The 25,927-nt window shown below is 47.0% G+C and overlaps 1 protein-coding gene across 6 annotated transcripts in view; it reads right to left on the bottom strand.

Moving 5' to 3' along the window:
• Positions 1 to 25,927, bottom strand: part of PLCH2 (phospholipase C eta 2) — an 85,625-nt gene that overhangs the window by 12,485 nt on the left and 47,213 nt on the right. For all 6 annotated transcript variants that reach the window (XM_068158195.1, XM_068158196.1, XM_068158197.1 and 3 more), the window contains 19 exons: positions 22,046 to 22,192; positions 21,460 to 21,703; positions 20,857 to 20,986; positions 16,014 to 16,184; positions 14,213 to 14,306; positions 11,482 to 11,685; positions 10,635 to 10,755; positions 8,773 to 8,944; positions 8,368 to 8,475; positions 6,429 to 6,587; positions 4,623 to 4,715; positions 4,043 to 4,143; positions 3,018 to 3,115; positions 2,504 to 2,686; positions 1,967 to 2,074; positions 1,652 to 1,776; positions 1,112 to 1,196; positions 504 to 650; positions 45 to 124 (listed from right to left, as the gene is read on the bottom strand). In XM_068158195.1, the coding sequence (XP_068014296.1) occupies positions 45 to 124; positions 504 to 650; positions 1,112 to 1,196; positions 1,652 to 1,776; positions 1,967 to 2,074; positions 2,504 to 2,686; positions 3,018 to 3,115; positions 4,043 to 4,143; positions 4,623 to 4,715; positions 6,429 to 6,587; positions 8,368 to 8,475; positions 8,773 to 8,944; positions 10,635 to 10,755; positions 11,482 to 11,685; positions 14,213 to 14,306; positions 16,014 to 16,184; positions 20,857 to 20,986; positions 21,460 to 21,703; positions 22,046 to 22,192 (2,570 nt within the window). The remainder of the gene's footprint in view (positions 1 to 44; positions 125 to 503; positions 651 to 1,111; positions 1,197 to 1,651; positions 1,777 to 1,966; positions 2,075 to 2,503; positions 2,687 to 3,017; positions 3,116 to 4,042; positions 4,144 to 4,622; positions 4,716 to 6,428; positions 6,588 to 8,367; positions 8,476 to 8,772; positions 8,945 to 10,634; positions 10,756 to 11,481; positions 11,686 to 14,212; positions 14,307 to 16,013; positions 16,185 to 20,856; positions 20,987 to 21,459; positions 21,704 to 22,045; positions 22,193 to 25,927) is intronic.

Raw genomic sequence — 25,927 nt, forward strand, 5'->3', positions numbered from 1 at the left:
CTCATTTCTGCATGCCAGTGGTGTTTCACAGGGCAGGCACTCACCTTACCACAGATGTCATTAATAGCCACATGAACAAAGATGGAAGCCTCTTCTATACCTTCCAGGTACACGTGGCGGTAACCTGAAACAGAGGGAGCACAGCTGACAAGGAGCTGAACAGGATGGGAAGAGCATCTAGAGACTTCCCTTTTGTAAACAGCAAGAGAAGTGACTCTGGTTTGCCCCAGCTCCTGCTCACAACGAGCATCCAGGCTCATGCATGACCTCACACACTCAGTTACCCAAAGGCCACACCCCTGACAAACCTAACAGCCATTTCTTGTCTCTTAGGACAGCCTGCCCAGGAAGGTGGTGGAGTCCCCATCCCTGGAGGTGCTCAAAATACCTCTGGCCATGGCACTTGGGGACATGGCTTAGTGGCCATGGTGGTGTTGGGTTGATGGTTGGACCTGATCTTAGAGGCCTTTTCTAACTGCAACAAGTCTATGGTTGAGCCTCACCTGGCAGCATGCTGCTGAAGGCTATGGTCCTCTGGCCGATGAAGTCACGCCCGATGGGGTCATGATCCCACACCAGGAACCGGACCAGGGCGATCTCTGGCATGTGCACCGTGAACACCAACGTTTCCTCCCACATGGGGTTAAAACCTGGGGGTGAAGGAGTCAGCTGTTGGGTATTTTGTTCACAAGGAACAAGAAGGAAGGCTGCCCACGTGAGGAATGCCTGCACTGCAGCCTCATCCCAGCTTTCCTAAGAGCAGGATCATTGTTCCTGGAAAATTCTGCACTCCCACTCGCTCCAGCAGGAGACACAACAGCCAAAGACTTTCTAAGAAACAGAGCTGGATTCTACTTAAATTTAGGCCTACTTTCAGCAGGGTTTTGGACAATCTGACTTTCTTCTGACCACAGCAAGCTCAAAATGCCCTTCCCTCACACGCAGTGAGAAGCCAGACAAATGACTGATTAAAATCAAGAGCACTTAAATCAATGTTTTGGTGCTTAGTCACAATAGGCTCCAAATTTCATCTACTCAGATCTTTATGAGCAAAACCTGCATGGCAGAGGATGTTTCAGCTCTGAAAACCCTGAACCCCACAAAACCTTACCATTGTCATCAACTACTCTGGTTTGTTCCTTGAAGCAGTCAACAGGCAAGCCTATAACTTCTACTTCAACAAAAGGATCTATGATCTGGAAAGCAGAAAGGAACAGAGATTGAAAAGAGAGAGTGACAAAGAGGAAATTCAAGCACTTGCCATTGTTGTCCTAATTAGGCATTTTAAACACCATCTAACTTCCTCTAGCTTTCCCAGGGCTTTTATTTCTGAGGGCAAGTTTCTGGAGTGTGGATACCTGCCCTAGCTCAGACACAGAGCAACCAAATCAGGGAGCACAGGAAATTGGCTAGGATGAGCCAGGCTACAAGTGCTTAGCTGGAGGTTAAGCTTGCTCTTGTTCAGGGTAGTTTAAGGTACCTAACTGCACATTTGGTACCTGGAGAGCCTGGGTGCACAGTGTTTCTTAAGGTTATTTAGGCATTTTCTCTTGAGAGTGTTTGTTTGCAATGCTTATTAGAGTGTTCATTTTGGCTCCTGACATGGGGAGTAAGTTCATACCAGTTTGAACAATCACTGGTTTTCTCTCACCTCTCCTCTGTCTCCCAGCATGGAATCACGAGGTTTGGGGAGCTGCTGACCACTGATAATTCTTAGAACCAACTGTTTCTTCAGCTGACCAGGCAGAGGGTCTTCAGAATTTGGGTTAAAGACACCTGTAAGAATGAGAAGCGGCAGGATGGGAAAGACATGCCCTTTTGGGGATGACTTTAGTTACAGAAGCCTTCTGGCTGATTTGCTTTAGCATCAAAAAAGCAATTGCAAGCCAGCTGGAACAAGGCTCCACAGCCACTCATCTCAGGCAAGAAGTGGAAGTGATCCACTTTGGTTTGCTGCTTTCCTTACCTTGACACATGCAGTTTGGTTTGAGGACGTAGCCACAGTTCCCATTGGCACTAAATTTGGCCCGGTTCAGCTGCAGCATTCTCCCCTCAGATTGGTAGTTTAGTGCAACTGTGTGAAAACACAAGAGGTGACACCACACACTGAGCAGGCTAACAGCATCCTGGTGTGTAGGACCCAAAGGAAGGACACCTAAATACATTTGATTTCTTGGATGAAAAACCCTCCAGTTCCATGAAAAAGAATTCTCTTATCTACCATCCATCACATCTTCAGGAAGAGAAGGTCTCCAAAGGAGCCCTCTTGCATCTCAGGAGTTAATTTATCTCCACTTACCAGACAACTACCTGCATGTAAAACACCTCTTGGAGGCAATCTATCAAGGTAACAACATAGTAACACCAAGGATGCAACTGTTGGTACAGTTGGGAGAGCAGACAACTCAAGAGTATTTTAAGGGATGATTCCAGAGCTCCTGTTTAAAATATCCCTCCAAAAATAAACCAAACCCAAACAGGTTTAGGTTTTCTTTCTGCTCACCAAGCTGGCAGCCAGCATTCCAGAAGGGCTGGGGGTTGTAGTTGCTGGAGTCCACACGGTACGAGGAGGGGTAGATGCGGGACAGCTGATGCTGGTTGAAACGCAGATACTGGGCTGGCTTCTGCTGCAGGATCTGGTGGGCTTTTGTTTCACTGAAAGATGAAACTTGCCAGCTGGAAGAGACTACAACAGAGAGAAGAAGATCATTCTCCTTATTTATTGCTTTCTTGTCTTGGTAAAGCATTTAAAACCCCACAGCACCAGTTCCTCATCGCTATCAAGCATCATTTGAATGCATCCCGCTCAGAGGGAACCACACTTTCCTTCCCTGACAGCAAAAGCACTGTGCTCAGTGGAGGAAGCTGAGGATCATGAATGATCTGAATCTTCAGGAAGAAGTTCAAATCAAACAGAATCAAGCAGCCATCCAGCTTCTGATAAAACAACATGCAAGAGCAGAAGCCTTTGCATTTCTCTGTACTGCAATCACTTTCAGCATTCCAGTTTGACCTACTTTCAGTTTCAACATCCTGGATGCCAACAGACTTGGTGTATTTCACCAGGTCAGAGAGTGCCCTGGACAGCTTCATTGTCTTCTTCTGTCGGTTTATCCTAGAAAGATAAAACAGATTAATTTCCCACACTTCCTGACTCCACTTCCTCTTTCACAGTTGAATAAATAAGTAAATAATCAGTCAGGGTAAAGAAATCTACAAAGGTTTCCTTCCACCAAGGAGGTTCTTCAGAGTTTTGTATCACACAGAGCCTCACTGTCAAAGCAGAGATGATGTGGAACCAACACACAGAGCAAGTTCTGCTCTTGCATATTAATTGCAGCCATAAGTATTCACCTACTAGGACCTGCTTTGACCAAAGAGTGGAATATCTTTTCACATCTGTATTCACTATTCAAGTCAAGTGCCAAGAAAAAAAACCAACTTTTGAATCCCAAAGAAGCAGTAAGAAAGTAATGCTCTGATCCTCCTCATTTGCTTCAGGTTATCACTCACAGCCTATCTACCAACCTCCCAAAGCAAGCTCCAAAGTGTTCTGGAAAGCTCCTTGACCTCATTTCTTATGTTTGAAGCCTGAAGCTTGGGCACTCATTCTGCACAGGATCTTTGATGTCAGGATGTTTGAAGGGACCATTTCAAAAGACAAAATCTCAATGATCACCTGAATGTTGATCCAACTTCATTTGGAAAATAATAAAACTCTGCAAAGCCATCAGCTGGGGACCTGATCCACGGCAGACCCAGCCTAATGCATTCACTGGGCCACCAGTCAAGCAGCCAATGTGTCAGCTGGGTGGGGTGGAAAGAGCTCAAAACACAAGCAAGGTCCACTGTACTTTGCTAATTAGCCTCAATGGCACCAAGAGATCATTCTGATGCTTCTGTGGCAGACCTCAGCTCTAATTTTATACCAGGCTCTTGTCAGATGCCTGCAGCCTTCAAACACCTCCTAGACCTGGAGCACATCTACTGAGGAGGTACATTTATGTAAGGACCTTTTTTAGAAACAGGGCTGCTAACAAACCTGCTGTAATGCACAGAGCTCCTGGCTACATTTCCTTGAGAATCTGAATCATCTTCACCCTCTTCCAGACTTGTTGCCTTCTTCAATTTGCTTCCTTTTTTCTGTGCCACAAGGAAATAAAACCATAACATCATCAGTGGCTGAAGGAGGCAGCTGGAGCAGCTGGAGCCATTGCTGGTTTGTTATGCCAACGTTACTTACAGAAAATGGGGAGTGACAGCTTTTGTAATAGTCAGTACTGCAGAATGACAGGCAGGCACAGGGGGAAGGCTCAGGGGTTTTATAAAGGCTCAGACCTTTTTTTAATCAAGGAATCAAAAATCCTCAGCCAAAAGGTGCAAATTCATTTCTTTCCCTTTTCTTTCCTCAGATTAGATCTTGGATGCTTCCAGACCTCGATGTAAATGGAAGCTGTCTGTTGTTGTGTACAGCTCTACCCAGATATCCAGCCTGTCTATTCAGTGACCAGTCTGACGATGACAGACAATTCAATGGTGATATTCCTCTCCACCATGTGCCAAGAAAAATCTCCCCCAAGGAAACAATCTTCAGTGCAGAAGAGCTCTCCAGAGCAGCTCACCTTGCGCTTCGAGAAGCTGCCCATCAGCGACCGGCTGGGCCTTTTGGTGGTGCTGAACTCCTCCCCAGACTCCACATCATCCTCAACCTTACTCTAAAGCAACCAAACAGAGAGAATAGTGGAGCAGACCTACAGACAGCTCAGGTGAGCATCATCAGAAAGAGTCTGGGAAGCAAGCAATCCTAAAGTGGACTGAGAACATACAGACCAGGAGGTAGTTAGGGTTCCCTCCCTGGAGATATTCAAGGTCAGGCTGGACAAGGCCCTGAGCAACCTGATGTCCCTGCTGATTGCAGGGGTTGGACTGGATGACCTTTGGAGAGCCCTTCCAACCCAAACCATTTTAAAATCATAGCTGAAGAGGACTTGCTTCTGGCAATTGCAGAGGTTAACCAGGATATTCCACGGTAAGAAAGGGATACAAATCCTGTAACCTGCAGCCCTGAAAGTGCCCAGGGGTGCACCTGGCTTTAAGCAGTTGCATGGCTGACTAGACTGACAAAAGGCAGACCACTCTGGTCATCACCTGTGCCAAGGGGACTCCTGAAGCCTTAGTGGATCTTACAGGGCTAACTGTCACTTACAGCAGTGTAAATTGTGAGGCTTAAAAGTCCACACATCATGCTGCAGAGAGTTTGGGGAAGGAGGTTTGAAGTTCTCACCTAGGTTTAAACCCTGAATCATGAAGAGTAGTCTGTGGGCTGAGAGCACAGGTTTATAAATAAGCATTAATACAAAATTAAATTACCAATATAAATGCATAGAACATTGGGAACTAGGGGGAGGGGGAGAGGCCCAACTTTAGTAAGCACTTTTTAGAACAGAAAAAAGCCCCAACTCTGTTGAGAAGTCATTTCATGTGTGCATTTCATGCTCCAATTGCTGTGTGAGCCAGAAAAAACTCTTTGTGTAGCTGACAGGGATATTCACCTGGCATCACCATTAGCTGAAGGAGCTCAGCTCTGAAGCTGATTTATTCAGCAAGCCAACAAAACACCCCACATGGCAATGCTAAACACCTCCTTTTCTGCAGTCACTGGAGAAAGTCGTTGGACTTTGGAGAAAGAGGTGGAAGGCCTTCTCAGTTTGTGTGTGGCAGGACTGCCAGAGCCCATTACTCATCTGCAATTACAGCCATCCCTCTGCATCAAGTGGGAATCAAAGCCAGCTACAATTAAGAGCTCATTAGCAGGAAGTTAAAAAGCAGCTCCTTCCAGATGGATACAATGCAGTAAGAATTCTTCCTCAGAACAGAGCTTTTACCTTACAACACAAGGTATTAATAAGCTGTCATGGCAAAGCATTACAGAAAGCATTACAGAAGGGAACTTGTTTCCTCACACATGGAAAGAGCCAAACGGTCAGGGAGGTGAGGCAAGAACAGAAAACATGGCTTCAAGACCCCAGTTAAACCAAAACCTGACCTGGGGCATGAATTTGGGTTTCCCACATCCCAGGTGGAAGTTTTGCCTCTCTGGTTATTCCTCAGTTAACCCAGACTGGGGATGGTGACCTATGGGCAAAGAGACTCCAGAGAACTCATCCTGTGACTCACACTACCTTGCTTTAAGGAAGTGCTGAGCATTCCTTAGCTCATTCTGTAGCTGCTATGGCAGCTGCAGACACCTCAGGTAAACTGAGCTATCTTTACTGGGGACTCTCACAACTGATTTAGAAGCCCAGCTTAAGACATCAACCACCAAAAGCAGCAGCAGCAGTATAAAACAATAGTACTATGTAGCTACAGAGGTAAACAAACCAGCAAGCAAGACTAGGGGTAAGTGAAGCATAATAAATCATGTTCACCTTCTTACTGTCTGATTTGAGCCCAGCCTTGCCGGAGGACGGCAGCGTGGCAACTGTGAAATTGTTTGGATCCTCACAGTCACGGATTTTGGACTCTTTTATCAGAGAGTCAAGCTTTTTCTTTGCTATATTCTCCACTCTTTTCCTGTTACTAGAAGCCTACAAACAAAACAGAATCATTAAAGTTGGTAAGGATTGAAAAAAGTCTTAGTCATTGCAGCCAGGATGAATGCAGACTGAAATGATGCAGGTAAGAACAAGAGGAAACAAAAGAGTTCTTCATTTCCACAGTGTGAAGCCATTACCTGCAGCTCAGGATCAGACTTGGGGTAAGGTGAGGAAGCAGGGGAAATAAAAACAGAACTCCAGAGTTTTCTTTTCCTTCCATGAGGCACAAATTCCCAGTCCTAGGTCTTTTAAGAGGTGACAGATTGTGTTTCCTCAGTAGGCCTTAAGAATTCCCAGTTAAATGTCTCATGAAACAAGCTAGGATTTTCTGAGCTCTTCAAAATCTGCCTTGGAGAGCAAACCAGGCACAGGGAATGTGGGGCTGAAAGCATTAGCAAAGCTCCCAGCACACTGAACTGTTAGTAACAAAGACAATGAGGTCAGCAAAGCAATGCCTGCTGAGCCTTCAGTCAGGGTAACACACCTAGCCAGAAGATGTTACTACTCATCTTAGTTATGGAAGCTGACACTTCCCTTACTGACATCAATTGCTCCATCCACTTCATGAAGGAAAAATAAACATTATCTGACACCCCTTTATAAATAGCTCATGTGTGGGCAAGGGGAGGGGCCTTTGACAGGGCCTTGGAGTGACAGGACCAGGGACAATGGATTGAAGCTTGAGGAGGGCAGATAGAGACTGGAGATTAGGAAGAAATTCTTTGCAGTGAGAGTGGTGAGACACTGGAACAGGTTGCCCAGGGAGGTTGTGGATGCCTCCTCCCTGAAGCTGGCTCAAAGCTAGGTTAGATGAAGTCTTGAGCACCCTGGGCTGGTGGGAGGTGTCCCTGCTCATGGCAGGGGGTTGGAACTGGATGAGTTTTAAGGTCCCTTCCAACCCATGACCATGAGAGACATTTCTGCCCTGCTTTTGCTTTCAACTCATCTTCTCCCTGTTCAAAAAGGCCAGGTCTTGAGACCAGGCCTGACCCTACCTAAGTGGAAAGCCTGCAGCATCCCTGGGTGTCCAATACCTTCCCCTTCAAAAAGCTGCATCATGAAACAAGAAACTGTCACAAACCATGAAGGATTAAACCACAGCAACACTTTAAAGCTGAGATCTGCAGAGTGATATGCTAAAACACAGCCATCAAGAGAAAAATAAACACATTCTTTTTCCCCTTTGGTAGATTTATTCATAAAGAAGTTTCTCATTTAGTTTTAGATAAAAAGAATCAAAATCCATAATGCAAAATGAAGAAACAGCCTGAGGGAGAGGGGACTGAAAATGGAATCTCTCTCCAAGGCAATCTAGTTTATATTTTTAAATGGTTTTGCTGTGTATTTTACAGCTTCTCTAAGATAAAATGTCACTTGCCAGAAGATTAAAGTGACAGAAAAAATTAACTTCTAAACCAGATATAGAACTAAGGGATTTTCAGAATGAAGCAGGATTAAAATATCTCCCTTTTTAACAGCCCCTTGCAGTAAAACACAACTGAACCCAGCATCCCACAAACCAAAGAGACACTTGAGGGAAAGAAATCTATGGTGCAATAAAGAATCTTGAAATAGAAAATTAAAAGGCTGAAAAATACCCACTAAAGGTGGTGCTGCCTAGCATGCACTTCTGTCAGCTCTCTCCCTGGGAAGGTTTAGAACCTCAAAGACTTGTGATGGATGCTAAAGGCTGGGCCTTTAGAGATGGTTTGTTCTCACTGGGATGGGAAAACTTAGGAGACATTTCCATTCAAATGCTCACTTAACTTACATCTCCATTCATTATTTTACAGTCGTCATCAATCTCATCAGCACTGTCCTCATCAGAAACTTCACCTTCCTCTGCATCATCGCTGATGGTGGCTGGAAGTTTCTTCCCCTAGAAGGTAAAACGATCACACAGGAAAGTCAGAGGGCAGCAGGCAGCTCTTGCAGGCAGCAGGCAGCTCTTGCAGGCAGCTCTTGCTAGCACACATTTCAAAACTAACTCAATAAAAGTATTCAAAGCGTGCAGGCAGATTCTTATTGGTTGAGATGCATTTGTTCAGAACCTCAAGTACCAGGTTCCTAAAGCCTGCTTCTAGTAAAATGATTTCAGCCAGGGTCTGATAACTGGGCAGCAATCATAACCATCCCAAACTAAAGGAGGGATGGAACAAAGCAAGCAAGCTTTTACCTTAACCAGTATCTTTCCTTTAAGACTTGCTGGGGAAGGGAGCTTGGTAGAATCATCGTAGTGCACAGTAGTCAGATCCAGCTTGTCTCCCAGGATTTCTGTAAGATACTGAGCCATCTTCTTCTGCTGAACAACACTGCAGTGGTTCTCAATTGACAGGATAACAGGATACCTGGCAAAAGCCAAAAGCAAGGAGCATCAGCTGGGAATTCAGCTTTTATTGCACTTGGAGCATGAAGGTTATTACTGTCTGAGCTGTTCCTGTCACAGGCATCACCAGCAATGACATCCACAGGGGTGAGAGGCATCTGTCTGGACACAGGACTCCTACCCCAACACTCACTCCAGACTGAATGCTCCATTTTCTGACAGCCAAAGGATAATTAAACTTCTGCAATCTGGTCTGAGACATTCTTTCCCAGGGCTCAATTTTCTCCTACTCTACCCAGTCCTGACCTGCACTTCCTATCAAAGAGATTCCACAAGCCAGGCATAAGGAAAACTAAGTAGCCAGGACCTTCAGCTCTCCTCTCCCATCAGTGCTTCTGCCCTGCTGTACTCTCAGAGGTTCCAAGGACTGGAAAGATTGCAAGGGGTCTTTAGCTTTACATTCCCACTTCCAGCACCCAAATGATGAACCTATTGTCTAGGCTTATTAAGTTATTAATGAGGGGCTGGTGCCATACCAAAGCACCCTGAAGATGGGTTTCTGTTTAGAGCTGGTGCATTTTTAGGGTGAGCACAGAAGCCAGTACACAGTGCAGTTTGGTAGGGCTAAAGTAAGAGGGATTCATTAATTTAAAACTAATTATGAATAAGAAGATGTCTATGCTAACATCTGGCCCTCATTAGCTTCTCATCAGGAAAAATGAGGCTTTCAGCTAGACAATGCCTGCAGGACAAAGCCTTCCCAGTTGCTGACTACAGTTAAATGCCCAGCTTTGCCTGGAGCTAGTTCCCTAGCTGGATTTGTAGGCTACTAATAGCTATGCCTGCAGCCTGGCCTGGGAAAGAAAACAACTGCCAGCCTAAAATATATGTAGTTCAGTCCCAAACTCTGGCCCTGGGCATCAGCACCTAGCAAAAAAACCCACCACAGAAGTTGGAAGATGGTCCCAATTAACCCTGTAGAGCTTTTAAGAACCACAAGGAGTTCCAAAGCATTGCCATGCATTCTGCTGGCCAGCTTGCCTTTGATTTATTCATCATGTTTTCAGGCTGATCCAGAAGTTTCAGGCTGACAACCAGTTTATCTGGGCTGAAACTTCAGAGCAAGTTTGGCTTTAGTAATGAAGGCAGATGGACAGCTTTGGAGAAGCTTCTGGAGCAGTTCTACAGAGAGAAATTAATTTCTCTTAATGTAAAAAGTAGATTGCCCCACACATCTTGGCTCCTGGGAGGAGAAGAGGGCTGCCAAGGTATACAAAGCATCTCATTGTGTGATTCTGATTTCCTGAGCACTGCACAGGTAGGGAGGAGAACCTATTTGAACAGCCTGTGGTTTGTGTTCCTCTGCTGCCTGACTTGCTTCCTACCCTGTCCCTTGCCATCCCTGGAGTAGACATCCAGAGAGACAAGTTGGGAACAGGTCAGCCATTCACTGCCCAAACATGCTGGTCCTCTGGTCTTGTACAGGTGGGATAAAAGCAGCTCCACAACTCTGGACAGAATCCTGCCCCTACTCAGACAGCTTTGCCTTGTTCCTTCTTGCTGAAGGCTCTGTCCCCACAGAAAACAACTTAGAATTCTGCCTGGCAGATGCAGGCACAGGTCAGACTTCCACTAGCTGCCTCCACAAGGCTGCCAGGCAGCACTCCAGTTGATAGCCCTGAGACTCCAAAGTTGGCAGACTCTATACATACTCATTCTTGATAAAGGCATATTTGTTGATAGTTTCAATCACATCTTTGAAGAGAATTTTGGAAGTCAAAGTGTATCCATGGTGGACAATGGGTTCACCGTCCGGCCCATCCCAGCAGTCAACTGTAGAATGGAAAGAACAACACCCATCAGAGATCTGGGGCCACCTTCTGTGGTGAGATGAGTCCCTGCAGCTCCCCTTAGTCACCCAGCCCAGCAGGGCAGAGCTTCATTCCCACCCTCCAGCTCTATCTCCCTCCTTGCTGTGCTGAACGTTCTTCCACTGAAGAAACTTCCTGGCCTTGCCCTTCTGCTGGGTGCAAACAGCTGCTCCCATTGTTTGAGAGAGCCCCAAGCAAAACAGATCTCATTTCACAAATGCTGAGGAGCATTCTAACAGGAAGAGAGGTGCCACAGCACAGCACTACTTTCATTATGCTACTGCTGGACCTGAAAAGGAAAGCAGAGAATCTTGGCCCAGCTGCTCACACCAAAAGCAAAGCCAAGACCAAGTCCTCTCCAGCCTCCTTGGGGTTTGCCTAACCTCATGCTTGTTTACAATCACAATTCATCACATGCTTTCCTCCTCTGAAGCAGCCATTGGCATGGCCACAACCTAAGCTGAGCAAAACAGAGTATTTGCCCTCTGAAAGACTGTGAAAGCACTTTGAAGGTGGGCAGGATATTGAAGATGATATAGTACCTCAGAAAGGTACTAAAAGAGGCTGCAGAGACTGTCAGCACTACCCAGAGCAGAAGGCTGCTTCCCTTAGGGAAACACCAGATCTCCTCTCACAGGTAGCAGGGATTCTGCCACAAACCCACCACAGACTCCTTCGTGCTCTTTACCTTCTACACACCGACAGCCAGACTGTAGCACCCATGCATACATGTCCACCCTGGACTGGGACATCAGCTGATCTCCCATGAGGTAGGTATTATGTGAAGAGGTAATGAAATAGTGACTCAAAGGGTAGCTCATGTCCTGATTCACTTGGTAGTGCTCGGGGTTGAAGATGTCTCCTGACGGACTCCGCATGTAGTTGGTGAAGCCTGTGAACAAACAACGCTGTCAGTGACACAGTTTGCTCTTCTCCTGCTGCAGCCTTCCTGCAGCCAGCCTAGAAATGCAGCCCTGCATTCTCCATCGCATTCCTGGACATGTGAGTTAGATGGATAGATAGATGGATTGATAGATAGATAGCAAGCATCGCTCCCTCTCAGCTGCCATGCTGAGCAATTGCAACTCTTGCTTTCAAGAAAGTGCAGTTCCTGCTTTCAGGAATTTTCTGGTTGCTTTCTCCATTTTCCTCTTCTGCCTCTCCAGAAAAGCAGCAGCAGAAAGTCTGTTGAATCCAAACTTGACATTTTCAGCCTCTAATTCCTGTGAAAAGGCCCTGCTGGGACATGAAGTTCCCTGGTGTATAAAAGCTTCCAGAGATCTCTGGCCACATCCTGGCCTTGCTCCTCAGTGCAGTGGGTTGGAAGACAGATGGTTTTGTACTGCCTAGAGACAGCTTCTAGTGGCCCAACACAGTCTGGAGCAGACACCATGAAAAATTGATAGGGCACAGAGTATGTCAGCAAACACACAGCTAATCACTCCTGGCAAATCAATCATGACTTCTTACTAGAAACCAATCGGCTGCTCCAGGATTAATTCCACACACCACTGCTGGGGCAGCCTCTGAAACAACTCCATTGTTTGCTTTAAGCACTTGTTAACATGCAATCTGGAAACAGTTAGAATGAGCTCTCACTAACTGGATCTATCAGCCCCAGGATGAAGGAATATGAATGAGGACACTGCCAGCAGTGTGCACTGCAGCCCCCCAGGATTTACACACTCAGGAGAAGTGCAGAGTGTTTTATTTGGGTCCACTGGGGGGTTTTGCAGCACTAAGTTGAAGGAGCAAGTTGTCACAGGTCAAGGCAGCTGATGGTACAAGCCATCCCCACTGAGCACAAGGCAATGCAGACTCATGAATAAACATGAATGGGAAAAAGGAAAACCTCTCTACTAGCATTTTACTACAACTGAAATGCCTCTAAGTGTGGGCAGGAGGCTCTTGTCTGGGCTGTACCAAGCTGAGGAATAAACACACAGCTTCAGTTTCCATAGCCGGTGTAGTTCAGCCCACCAGACAACACTTGATTTGTTTCCTGGAGAACAAAGGGATCCAAAGCCTCAGCCACACACAGAGCCAAGGGGAGGCTGACTGCTCTGTGTGCACACACATGCATGCAGATATGTAGCTTTATGTTTTCTAAGCAGTCCTTTTGTCACCACCAACCCAGCAGTGTGCCCTTTGTCAGCTCCTCCCTCACCTCTGCTCACAAACACACTCAGAAAGCTCCTTCACCAGTGAAGCTCTAGGCTGGACATGTTCTGCTCTGTTGCACTCCCAGCAAGTTACTGGAATGGTTGAAGTCTCCCACCAGGAGCAGAGCCTGCTCCAGTTGGTTCAAAATGACCTCATCTACTTCCTGCTGACCAGGAGATCTGTAGCAGACACCCAGCTGTAAGTCACCCATGCTGCACTGCTCTCTAATCCTGACCACAAACTCCCACCTGGTTTATCATCCATTCCTGGCAATTCTGCAGATATTTCAGAGGCTTTTTTCTGCCTGGTATGAAAGGCCACAGCAGTTTGCAAAGCCCAGTCTCACCTGCCTAGCTAAGAGGAAGGCAAGATAATGAACCTGGTTATTCATTATTTATGTGACTGCCACTGAGCATAACACACCAAAAAATAAATCCAAGGATGTGTCAACTGCTTCCCTCCCTTGGCATGAGTGTAAGCTCAAAAATAAGTGTGAGGATTTAGTCTGAAAGTAGAGCAGACCTGAACCCATCCCAAGCAACCATCATGTCTCCCACAACACCCACCTCACCCAACAGACCAGAACCAACCCCCTTCTGCATGCAGGAAAGCAAGCTGAGCTTCTCCTCTGCCACTTCTCACTTGGACAACACCCCCCCAGAAACAGGCAAGAGTGATTCCAGGATGTTCAAAAGGTCTTAGATCTGTGGCACAGAACCAGGTACTCTGCTCCTGGAGTCAGGAAGATCTGTCAGAACATTTACTATTTAGGGGAAAGTCTTCAAACTAACAGCTTCCATCATGATGGCACAGCATCATTACATTCAGAGTGAAGGCTTCAGCAGCAGAGGTCAGAACTGCAGGCTTCTGGAGAAATTTCATCTGTCATCCCACTTCACATGTTTGCTCTGGGTCAGATCACTTCTCTGACTAAAACTAAAAGGATTTCCAAAAATACCTGCAGCAATGACACAACTGAGTGCTGCTGCATTTCCCACCAGCACAAATAACACAGCCAGCTCCAGCTGACCTTCAGTCACTGCTGCTCCATCGTGATATATACCTTTGACAATCTTCCACAGAGCAGCAGCTTCTCTTTAGGACCCTCAGAAGACAAAGCCACTACGGAAGCCCTCCTGAAAAGCACATTCTGCACATTCTGCAAGCATTCTGCTGCTATGCATTGTGCAAACAGCATTCTCATAAGCATTTCAAGAGCTGCCTCTTCCCTCCAAGAGCTCCAGCAGCCAGCTTACCATCAATGCCCAGAGCTCCCTCCTTCTTGTTCTCCAGGCATGGTTCAAACTTGCTGATGATTTCCAGGCAGTGCTCTTCAGTTACATTTGTCATCTGCAGGAGCAGCGAGAGGACAGAGTTAACTCCTGCCCGCCGCCGCTGCTCGCCCTGCTCTGTGCATCTCTGCACACTTTAACAACTGGCCAGATAATCCACGCTGCTACTGAGGATTTGCAGCTCCCCAGTGAGATTGTCACTCCTGTCAATCAGTGTCAGGTCAGATAAGACCCAGACTGGTGTGTGAAAAGTTTCTGTCCTATTGGCAGCTGCCTGATGAGAGCCAATAAAGACATGGGTTCTGCTTTGTAGGTCAGCTCTGGTGCGAGTGCTGCTAGGCACAGAGAGCATCCAAACTGAACAAGCTCTGCCACAGACCAATGGGATTTCTTCTCCTGGAGGATTAAAGGATTACTTTGCATTATCAGAGGGATTTTACTTTAAAATAAAACAAGAAAGTGGCTCATCTTTATGCAGCAGACAGAAAAACAATCAGTTACTAGGAGGATAAGGGAGAATCAGGACAAAATGCTCTCAGAGAGCTCCTGGGGGGAGTTTGCTAACTCCAAGGTGGTTCTGCACTCCCAGCTGAGAGAAAATAACAAAGAGGGGGGGAAATTGTCTTTGTAAAAGTGCCATTTGTTTAAAAAGGACCATTTCTGCTAAGCTGCAGCCTGTGACAACTTGCAATGTTTCCATAACTCAGGGTTACCACTAATATTTCATATTCCTACTCCATAATGATGATTTATCCTCTAATTATCATCCCTGCTATTTAACACTGCTGTCCTGGATGGTGCAGCAAATCCTTCCCAGAGGGGATTGCCAGTGAAGTGGCCAAGTTGATGACTGTTTTGGGCATGATGGAATTTGCTGAGGGGGAAATGAAACCACCAGCATGTCTGCCACCAGATCAATGCCTTGGGGGGGGGGGGGGGGGGGGGAGAGGGTGTGCAGTTTAAAACCTAATAGATCAAAGTAGAATAAGAGGAAGAAACAAAAAGCACCTAACTCTTTATTTGCCCACACACTGCAGGCTTGCTGGGTTCAGAAAATAGAGCTCTGGAGCAACAGAAGGCTTTTCTGTCCAGCTTGCAGCAGACAGAAGGAACACTTGTTTTCCCTGGACACACTGTATGAGAATGGGTGGCACCAGGCAAGGCAGAGAAGCCCCACAGGCATGAATTGTCCACATCAGTGATGAGCAGAGCTGATTCCTGTCCTGTGGCAAATGTTCATTTCCCTCTCACCATCTGGAGGATCAATTGACCAACGAAATGGAAACACACCCCACTTATCTGAGAGCTGACTGCCAGAGAGATGGCCTGTTCATCAGTTTCAAATGTTGTCTAAGGAATGAATGGAGATCCACAACCTACAGGCACACAGCTTCAAAAGAGGCCATGAGAGGAAACAGGCAAAGTCAAAAGCAGAGCAAGAACCACCACCTTGCACCAGGGTGCTGCATACTGGGAAGAGACAAACACCAATGGAACTGTCCTAAAAGAATGCAAGGGAAAAACACCTGTGGAGTCTATACTGAGAGGCACAGAACAGCCTGCAGAGCAAAACCAAGGGGTGGTGAGAGCAAGAAGATTCCAGCAGCAGTCATGCCAGCCTACAAGATGAAAATCGAGAGGCATCTCACTGCCTGTTCTGCACAGGCTTGACCAAGAGGTTCCCACCCTGTCCACAAGGCACTGCATGCCCAGGAGCACACAGAAAGCAATGCAGCCTGGAAGCCTTCTCCTGCCTTGGGCCTACCTTCTGCTCAATCTCCAGAAAGCGCCTCAGGTCCTCTGCATCCAGGTGGTCCTTGTGGTTGCTGTAGGTGAGCATCAGCAGGTACAGGTCGCGGCGTGTCGACATCATCTTGTAGAAGGCGCAGAACTCCTCGAAGCCCAGCGTGCCCTGGTGGTCATCTGTGTCAGCCTCCTGCACCACACAGCAAGAGGGCAGTGAGACCCCCAGCTGCCCAGCCACACCCAGCCTGACCAAGCTCTCCTGGGAGGGAATGAAGCGATGCTGCCAGCAAACGCAGGGTGCTGCTGCCTGACCTGGCGACTCAGTGCACGGCCTGCTGGGGCAGATTGGCTCAGCAGGCACAGGAATGCTCTGCACAGCTTTGCCCTGTGACCCTCTGCAGTGCATGCAATGGTGCACGAGCCAGGAAACAGCTTTTAAGGTCCTTATTGTTCCACAGGGAGCCCTGCTGGAAGGATTGCTTCTCTCAGTGGCAATGCAGTGAGACAGTGTGCCCTGCAGATGTCTGGCAGGATCTCCCATTCGTATTCCCTTGGGATTATTAGAACCCAGGTCACCTCAGAATTGGTTTTATACCTGTTAAACCCATGGCCACAAAGATTTGCAACAACACTCATTTCACAAGTAAAGAAGAACTCCTCAGTAAATGACACACTCTTCCTTGCCACAACCATCCCCTACAGCAGCTGTCTCCTGGTGATTTAACTCTGGGGCCAGCTGCCCCAGCCTGTGATCCACACCACCCTCAGCTGCACCAGCAATACTTCTCACTGTGTGCACACAGTGAAGAGGGACTTCCTTCAAAGAAATCTTGTGCAAGTCTGATGACAATGGGATCCACCCAGTGACAGAGCTATTTGGAGGGGAGATTATGCAATTACTGTTTCCTAAAAGCCTGCTCCTAGAAGCATGGGAAAAGATGACTGAGAAATTCTGCCAGGGGAAGGTATGAAAGAGGAAAGCTGCAATGTTTCCCAAAGAGGATAGATAAGACCTGCATATGTTATGGCAAATGCTTACCCAGCACTCCCCACTTTGCTCTCAATAGAGGAGCTGTCAGCATATTGCTCTGCTCACCTCCACTGGTGACATATTAAAGCAAATTTCAGGCCACAAAGTCACTAAATAAAACCAGGCACACTGTTCCCAACTCTGCACCTTTCTCACTGAATTCCATTCAGACACTGCCACACATGCACTTGTACCAGAGAGAGGATGCTGCCAAGAAGCTCTCCCAAGCTCAGACTGCAGCACCCAGCAGCCTTCCCACAGCACTTCTGTCCTGGCAAGCTGGCATCACTTCACTGCTGTTTGCCCAGACTAAGAACTGCCATAACCCTGCAGTTTATCCTAATGCACCCACAGAGACTTTCCAAGCTCCCACAAACAGCTTCCTCTTCCCTTGCTTCCAAAGGACGTCCTGCATTTGCTTCCTACTCTTGAATCCTGACAGACCTCCCTCTTTTGTCTCCTTCCCAGCAGCACAGTGCCTGTGGCAGCCACAATGCTGAAGCTGCCAGCTCTGGGGAGGAAGTGGCTGAAGAGAGAGGAGTATGAAGTCAGAGATGAAGCTTCCCCAGGTGAGCACAAAAATGCCTTTGTGAGCCAGATGAGCTAAGAGAAAAGGCTTTTCCCTTTGTGACTATGGCAAGACTTTTGAAAGACTCACTACTTTAATCAGAAAGATTAATATTCCAGGCAGCTTTCTTCAAGCCCTACCCAGAATCTACCCTATTAGATCCTAAGAGACTTGGTGCAGCTATTTCATCAACCAAGAAATTTGATTTTTTAATTCCAGGCCCACTTAATACTCTGATTCTAAGCTACCACATAGCAATTCTGATTTCAGATGAGAGCAGCTCAGCTTCAATAATGCACTGCATGTGGAAAAGGCAAACCTTGTCCTGGTAGATAATAGCATTCCTAAGGCACCTGCTATGTGTAGTCATTGTCACTGCTTACAAGCAGGAACACTTAAACACAGCATAAACAAGTCAGACTTTTTCCCCCAGGCAAGTTTCACCCAGCCTCTTCTCTTTGGCTTGCCTCAAACCTAATGGTTCAAGACCCACTTTAATCTACCAACTGTAATGAGTGTTCAGTTTCAGCTCTCACCCAGTGTTTGCTGGTATGAAAGGGGGGAAAATGAAGGAAAAGAAGTAATGAGACAACCCCCTTGGTTCTCTCTGGCTGTACCCTCCACGATTCTCCAAGGCTTTGGAGCCTGGAACATGTCCCAGAACTGAATTACTGAAAGCCCAGTGACCAGCATGGCTTTGTAGTAAACATGAAGCAGTGCTCAAACAGCTGCTGTTCCAACTGTGAGATGGGCAGGCACCTAACTGCACAAGCTGTTCCTCAAGGTACCTGTGTGCTCTGTCCAGACACTGCAGCAGGAAAACTCAAACAGCTCAGAAGCCCTCAACTCCAGTGCCCCCCAGAGACAGCAATTCTGTGTGTGGAAACAACCAGGACCTAACAGAGCAGCACAAACTCCTGCAGACTTCCACCATTTTTGGAATGTAAAGAACTTGCCCTGGGCAGGGGACATCCATCTGGGGCAAGCTGCTGCTTAGTGCAATAGCCTCATGCAAAGCTGTTTAGGGTTATAACCAGGCAGCCCTTAAGCCATCAGCTGGATCATTTCTCACCTGCAGAACTGAAAGACACAAACTAACTCCTGATAGATTCATCAAATCATGGAATGGTTTGGGTTGGAAGGGACCTTAAAGATCAACCAGTTCCAACCCCACTGCCATGGGCAGGGACACCTCCCACTAGATCAGGTTGCTCAAGGCCTCATCCAGCCTGGCCTAAAGGAGAGGATATTTGCAAGTTCCCAGTGAGCAGCATTTCATCCCACTCAAACATTTCTTCTCACTGAACTGAGGGCTGGCTTAGCAAGAGCAGCCTGAGAGAAATGAGCATCAGCTTCCTGGGGCATCTCTGTGCTCTAAACCTTTTATTTCTCTTTTGTTCAGTAACATACAGGAGAGAACAACAAAAACACAAACCACTCAATCATTTTAACTCTGTTTCTAAACTGCTGTTTAAATTTCTCCCCTAGCTACAAACTCTCCTTCTGTTGGATTTCCTGTTCCTAAACAGCAACCCACCCAAACCATGGCTAAAATATTAGACTGATGCATACCCCAGGAAAAAAAACCCAACCAAACTGTAGCAGCTAATTACTGGAAACTTCCCAACAGCCTTTCCTCCTCCCCTCCATAACCTTGTGTTGCTGTTTGCAGTTATCCTGTTTTCCATGCTCCACTTGAGCATATTTTAACATTGTGGACCCACAAAGGAATTTACATTGCACATAACAACCAGGCAGGCTTCAGCATCAGCTGTCAGCAGGATGAAAGAAAGAGCAGAGAGAGATGTAAGTTAAAAATATTTCCAGCCCAGAGGCATTAGAATAAATACATAGAGCATGGAAGAGAAGAAAGGTTTCAAGGCCTATTTTTGCCCTGTCAAACTAGTCAGAAGATTTCCAAGTTACACTTTCCCCAAATTGCTCTCTAACACTCCTCTCTTCTGCTGCAGCTAAGAGGCCACCATCCTTCAGGAGAATGATTCCAGAGACTCTGCTCTGATTCCAGGTTTCCATTTCATAGGACTGAAGGTTTCTAATGTTCTCACCTCAGTACATTAAAGGAAAGATTAAAAATATAAGAGGAATGTTTGCACTGCAGCAGCTCCAAGAGCACTGCTGGTTTCAAAGTGCTCTTCTAGCCACACAGCAACAGGGGGAAGGGAAAAACCCCAGAATGTATTCAGGTAGCTGCATTCCATAGGACTTGATCAGAGCAAGAAAAAAGAAATCACCCAAAAGAAGAGGAAAGTTTTGGCAAGTGAAGATCTTTACTCAGTCTTACACTGATTGCAAGCTGCCCAGCAGTTGGACCACCTCAGTGAATGCTTGGAATAAAGGATGGCTCAGCCTTCAAGCACAGTCAGAGAAGAGAATTATCTTTGCCTTGCCACAGATCTCTGTGAGACCTTAGGCCATTCCTTCACTCCTGCTTCAGTTTCATACAGTTGGGTTTAGAACACTTCTCTACCTTAAGTTAGGCAAAGCTTACTCACTACACAGACTGCCTTGGCCAGATCTAGACTGCTTGGAAAGCCATTGCTGGGCAGGGATTTGATCCCTCCCAGTGCCACTAAACTACTTCTTTAAATGATCTCTCGCAGCCCAAGAGAACATTCTCTGAAGTACCAGAGCTGCTGGAAGGTGCTGCTGAGATGTCCCTGGCCCAGTGCAGGGCAGAAGTCAGGCATGATGAGAACTATTGATTCATCTCCTGCTCAGGTCCTTCACACAACAGACTTTTTGATTGCAAAAGCATTCACACCTCCACAGCTCAGTGGCTCAATAAATTGGGTCAAGATCAGCAGAAGGCAACATTGAACAAACAGCTCTTAGCATTTGGAAAAACACACAGGCCAGATAGGGAAGTCTTTACTAGAGGCAGTTACTGGAGGCCTTTGGATACTTTACTAGATTATGTTTATTAGAGAAAAGGTAATCAGAGAAGGGAACATAACTTTGAGATCAACAAGTACAGCAGAAACCCAATCTTTGTGCCCTGTGCCTTTGTGTTATGTAAGAGCAGAAGGTACCTGATGTAAAGCCTGCTCCTATGAATAACAATTTCTCTGAGCCGTGCGTCTGGAGTTCTCTTCAATTTACCAAATGGACTGTGTAGTATCTCCCAGCAGAGTGGAAACAAACCAGCTGCTGAAGTATTTACAATCTCTCCTCCCAGGCTTCATGTCAAGGCTGCAGCAGCTCAGGCCTTGTCCTTTTATTAGCAGTTACATTTCAGGCTCTTACCTTAAACATCTGCTTGACTTTTTGTCGGGGCAGGTTGACGTTCAGTTTGTGCATCAGCTGGAGCACTTCACTAATACTCAGGCTGCCATCCCCATTCTTGTCTGCCTCATCAAATGTCTGCTTCAACCACATTGAACAGGAGTTAAGGAGCAGGCTGGAACACGAAGGGATATTTCTGAATGTGTAGGGTTTTTTTTTCCACGTTAGAAGGTGCTATAAATGAGACTGAGAATGCAAGAGGCAATATAGAACTCTCCTCATCTTGTTTCACTAACAGTTTCTAGACTTGCTATGCTCAACATACAACACATGCTCCTTACTCACACTACAGCACAGAAGTGGTAACTTCTGAGCAAATTCCACGCTGCACCACACTTTGTCCTGTACAGCCAAGTGAAATGGATGCAGCAGTACCTGCTTGTCCTGCAGTCCACTCCAGTCACTCAGCTCCACATCCTGCCCCACACAACCCTCTTCAAGGATTTCTCTGTCCCTGCTTCAAAGCTCTGATCCCAGTGCCCACTTTCACAAAGCAAATCACACCCATGCCACTGGTAGCTCTCCAGCACCAGGCAATGCTCTCAGATAGCATCGGGAGGATATTGGTCTCTGGTCCTTTGGCGTTTGGAGAGGCTGTCTTCATCGCTGATCCCTGCCATCAGGTACTTCAGGCCGGTGATCCAGGTGCGTGCTTCCTCTCCACTGGAAGATACCAGGTCAAGAGATTCCATGTGGTCTCCATAGTAGATGCTGAAGCAGCAGTTGGGGTCGAAACTGCCATCAGCGTAGCGCTGGAAGATCTCCGACTGCTTCCCCTCACAAACCTCCTGGATTGAGTCGATAGAAACTAGAATGGCAAAAGCATGTAGCCCATTAATGACTGTGTGCATGGCCTAGACCAGACAGGATGCTCTTCTCCTGTGGAGAAAGGACCCAAACCTCATGCTGCAAGCTCCCCAGTTCACACAGGTTTTGCCTGCAACTCATTCACAACCTGCTCCAGCGCTGCTTAGCTAACAGCAACTTCATTAACTATGGATCATCACAAAGACATTTCCTGCCCTTCAAATTCAAGTACAACGTGCTTCTTGATCACCTCTGGGGGAGCCAAATCCTTCCTGCTTGTTTATTTGCAAGAGGGCAGGACCCTAGGAGGGCTCAGAAGAAAGGTTCTGGGGCTGACACTCACTCTTGGCTTTCTCGTTCTTCCGAGAGGGTCTCCAGCGGATGCAGGACTTGTGCTCATCCAAGTAGTAGAAGCGAACCAGCCCCTTGGAGCCGCCCCGCAGCTTGACCATTTGGGTGCCAGCCTGCATGGAGCTCATGCATCTTTCCACTGGAGAGAAAAGGAAATTGACAGTAGCAAGTTAGACTTTGCTCCTTTTAAAAATCACCTTTACATGAAGAAAAGACACTGAGCAGCTGCCAGATGAACAGGTCTTAGGAAGGGGCTGCAAGAACAGAGCAGAGCAGAGACTACCTGCAGTGAGCAGTGCTCTGGGGAAGGCACTCAGACACTGCAGCTATCACTACTTTATGGGTTTGTATCCTATAACATGAATGGCTCAGGCTGAAGGGACCTTAGAGATCATCTACTCCAACATCCCCACCATGGGGCAGGGACACCTCTCAGCTAGACTCTGCTGCTCAAGGCCTCATTCAACCTGCCCTTGAACACCCCCAGGGAGGAGGCAGCCACAACCTCCCTGGGCAACCTGTTCCATAGTCTCACCATCCTCATACTGAAGAGCTTCTTCCTAAGCCCCTGCTCTCCCTCAGCTTCAAACCATTCCCCCTTGTCCTGTCACCAGACACCCTCATGAAAAATCCCTCTCCCATTTTATCCCTCTCCTACAAATTCGCTTCTAGTTACTGCAGTAAGGATCTAGGAGGTTTTTCTTCTCCCAAATTACTTCAACCCACACTCTCCTAGAAGGAGGCTTTTCACCTGTACTGTACCTAGTCTCTGGGTTCTTCAAACCTGTTGCTCTCCCAGGAGCTTGGCAGCAGGACACAGTGCAGCCAGCAGCCTTCAAAACAAGCATCAGGAGAAGCAGCTGCCTAAAAGAGCTCTGCCCAGCTCAGCAGGTCTCCTTCCCTTGCCTTGAGAGCTGCTGGTAAACTGAGGTTCTCCCACGTGCAGCCCATGGGAGGCCAGCTGGGGCCATGCCTGAGCCTGCCACACAAGAGACAACCTTTTGAGATTCATCTGTTCAAGGAGCATGACAATGCTAATGCAAACTGTGAGTGCCTGGCTGTGTCCCAGGAAGAGAGGCAGCCTCTCCTGCTCTGCCAGCTCTCCCATTTATTCCCCATCATGACAGAGCACAGCCTGTGACCACATTTTCCTGTGGCTTTTCTGCCTGGCCTGCTCCAGTAAAATTAAAACTATTACCATGTCCAATGTATTTATAGATTTCCCTAGACCTGGAAATGAGAAGTGTCAGTTACTAGACAGAGGAATGAACACTCATACCCATCATGCATTTGCCAGGGGGTACAGAGTCATAAATAAATACAAGGAAATTCTGAGGTCAGGCTCCTCATTTATCCCTCTGTACGTACAGATTAGAGATGCAACAGTGCCCAAATGAAAACACTTATTCCATGTATCCCAAAATGCATCAAAACCAACACAATCCCCTGGGGTGATTCAAGTCTGCCTCTCAGACAGCAGCAAAAGCCTCATTAGAAGCAGGGGAGAGTAAGAAGAACATGCAAACACACAAACAAAAAATCCCTGCCACTCCTGTGCTTTAGAGCTCTCACTCAGACAAACTCCATTAATTTACTCAGAAGAAGAAGGTTCAACACGATGAAATTGAAAGCAAACCACTAGTAACAAGCGAAAGATTCACTGTAATGGCAGTTCTGTGGAGCACTTTGTTTGCAGTAATGAAATAGCTGCAGAGGGAAGGTGTTAAATTAGGAACAAGATGAGAAGAAGGTGTCTGCAGCTGGAGGTGGTGAGTGTCTTGCTATTTGAATCTTACAACCACACAGCCAGAGATTCACAGAATGGTTTGGGTTGGAAGGGACCTTAAAGATCATCCAGCTCCATGGGCAGGGACACCTCCCACTAGCCCAGGTTGCCAACCTGGCCTTGAACATCTCCAGGGAGAGGGCACCACAACCTCCCTGGGCAGCCTGTTCCAGAGTCTCCCCACCCTCACTGTCAAGAATTTGTTCCCCATCTCCAGCCTCAGTGGAGATGTGCAGTGAAGCTCAGACCTTCACCTGCCTGCATGCCTGGCAGCTCAGAGCATCAGAGAGATGGGAAGAAAAATTAGCAGGAGCAAAGGAAAAAAAACAAACTGTAGTGCCTGAGCTCAGCCCCAAACCAAGATCCTTTGTTTCTGGAGTCTTTCACAGCATGGAAATGAGCTGAGCACACTGAGAAGACAAGAACAACTGCTTTCCCTTACCATTATTCAGGCACCTTCTCTAAGGATTTACTTCTGCACTTCAAATAAAAATCCCTGGCTTGCAATGAATCATTTGGGGGGGGGGGGGGGGGGGGGAAGGGCTCCTAGCTATCTGCAATTAAGGCTGAAGTTTTCTTCTTGGCTTAATAGTATTTTGCACTTCAACAGCACCTTTCTGGCAGAACTCAGCTGAGGCTCAGCTCTCTTTTGATGTAACGAGCTGCCTCGATTTGCATCTGGACAAAACACAGGCAGGGAGAGAGATGGATCTCTGTAGTGCAGCACCAGGCAATGCCACAGCAGAGCAGGAAGGAGGGAGGTGGAACACTCAGTCCCATTCTTGTGCTCTTACAAAGTGACACCAGGCTGTGGCAGGGAAGAGACTCCAAGTGATTCTTCATAGATCATAGTAACATTTAGGCTGAAAACTTCTCAAGTAGCAATAAATAACAAATCATAAACCCCTACACCACTTGTCCTGATAAGACACCAGAAAAAAGGAGCCCAGTTTCAGCTTTATTGTTAGAAAGATGTTCCCATGCCTGGTAATTAATTAGCCATGGTTCAGCAGCATCATTGTGTTTTAGGAGGTTCTGGGTTTGATGTAAGTGTGTGAAGGAGTGGGAGTGTTCAAGCATGTGAGGATGAAAAGAAGGATGAAGGATTGAGTCATTCAGTATTTTTATACCTGGACCAATGTGGCCAAAAGATGCAGGTCCAAAGGTCAGTGTGGCTCTAGGTTAGGTTGTACAGCTCCAGCCTTAGCCTGTCTGCAGGTCAGGACCACACACACCTGCTGAGTGCTGCCCCAGAACAGATTCTGCCACGATGCAGGCTTTAAAACAACCACTCCTCTAAGAGAGGAAGATGAATTTCAGAGGCTTACCTCTCTTCAGGCCCTCCAGAGGCTGCAGCATGCTTGTGAGCCTAGAGAAACCCCTCCAGTTCCTGTGCCCTGCAAGCTGCTCCCTTCCAGTGTCCCTGAACCACAACAGCTTTGCAGCATGCAGAGGACTCCCACACTTGTCATGCATTCAGCACTGCAAACCCATTGAGGAATAATAATTGCTGGGGGACCTTCAAAATCTCCCTGGGAATGGTTTTAGCAGAATAGGAGGGGTTGGAAGGGAGCTCGAGAGATCATTCAGCCCAAGCCCTCTGCTGCAGCAGGTTCAAGGACAGGAGACTAAAGAGAATTGCATCCAGGTGTGTTTTGAGTATCTTCAGGGAAGAAGACTCCACAACCTCTCTGGGTTTTGCAGCTAGCACTGGCTCAACAGGTAAACCAAAAGAACTGACTGGCTCCAACTACTCCTGCCAGGAGCAGCAGTTGCAGTGGAGGCAGGAGGCACCAAGTCCTTTACGAATCAAGGCACACCAATATAAAGCAGGTAACAGGGAGAATACACCAGTGCAGTGTGGTGGGGACCCTGCTCAGCTGCAGAGCCTTGGGATTAGAAGGCATTTTGAGAACCCTGCATTTGAACTGTACAATTGATTTTGGTGAGCTGGAGCAGTCTCCATGACAGTTCATCACAGCACTGTCACAATGAAGGCCCCCAGAGTGTCACTTCCAAGCCTGAACACGTTCACTCAAGCATTGGTCTTATCACAGGAGTTTTAACAGTAGCTGCTGGCTACAGCAA

The sequence above is a fragment of the Melanerpes formicivorus genome, unplaced genomic scaffold (assembly GCF_026170545.1).
Source record: "Melanerpes formicivorus ecotype bairdi unplaced genomic scaffold, bMelFor1.0.p_v2 SCAF_39, whole genome shotgun sequence".
NCBI lineage: Eukaryota > Metazoa > Chordata > Aves > Piciformes > Picidae > Melanerpes > Melanerpes formicivorus.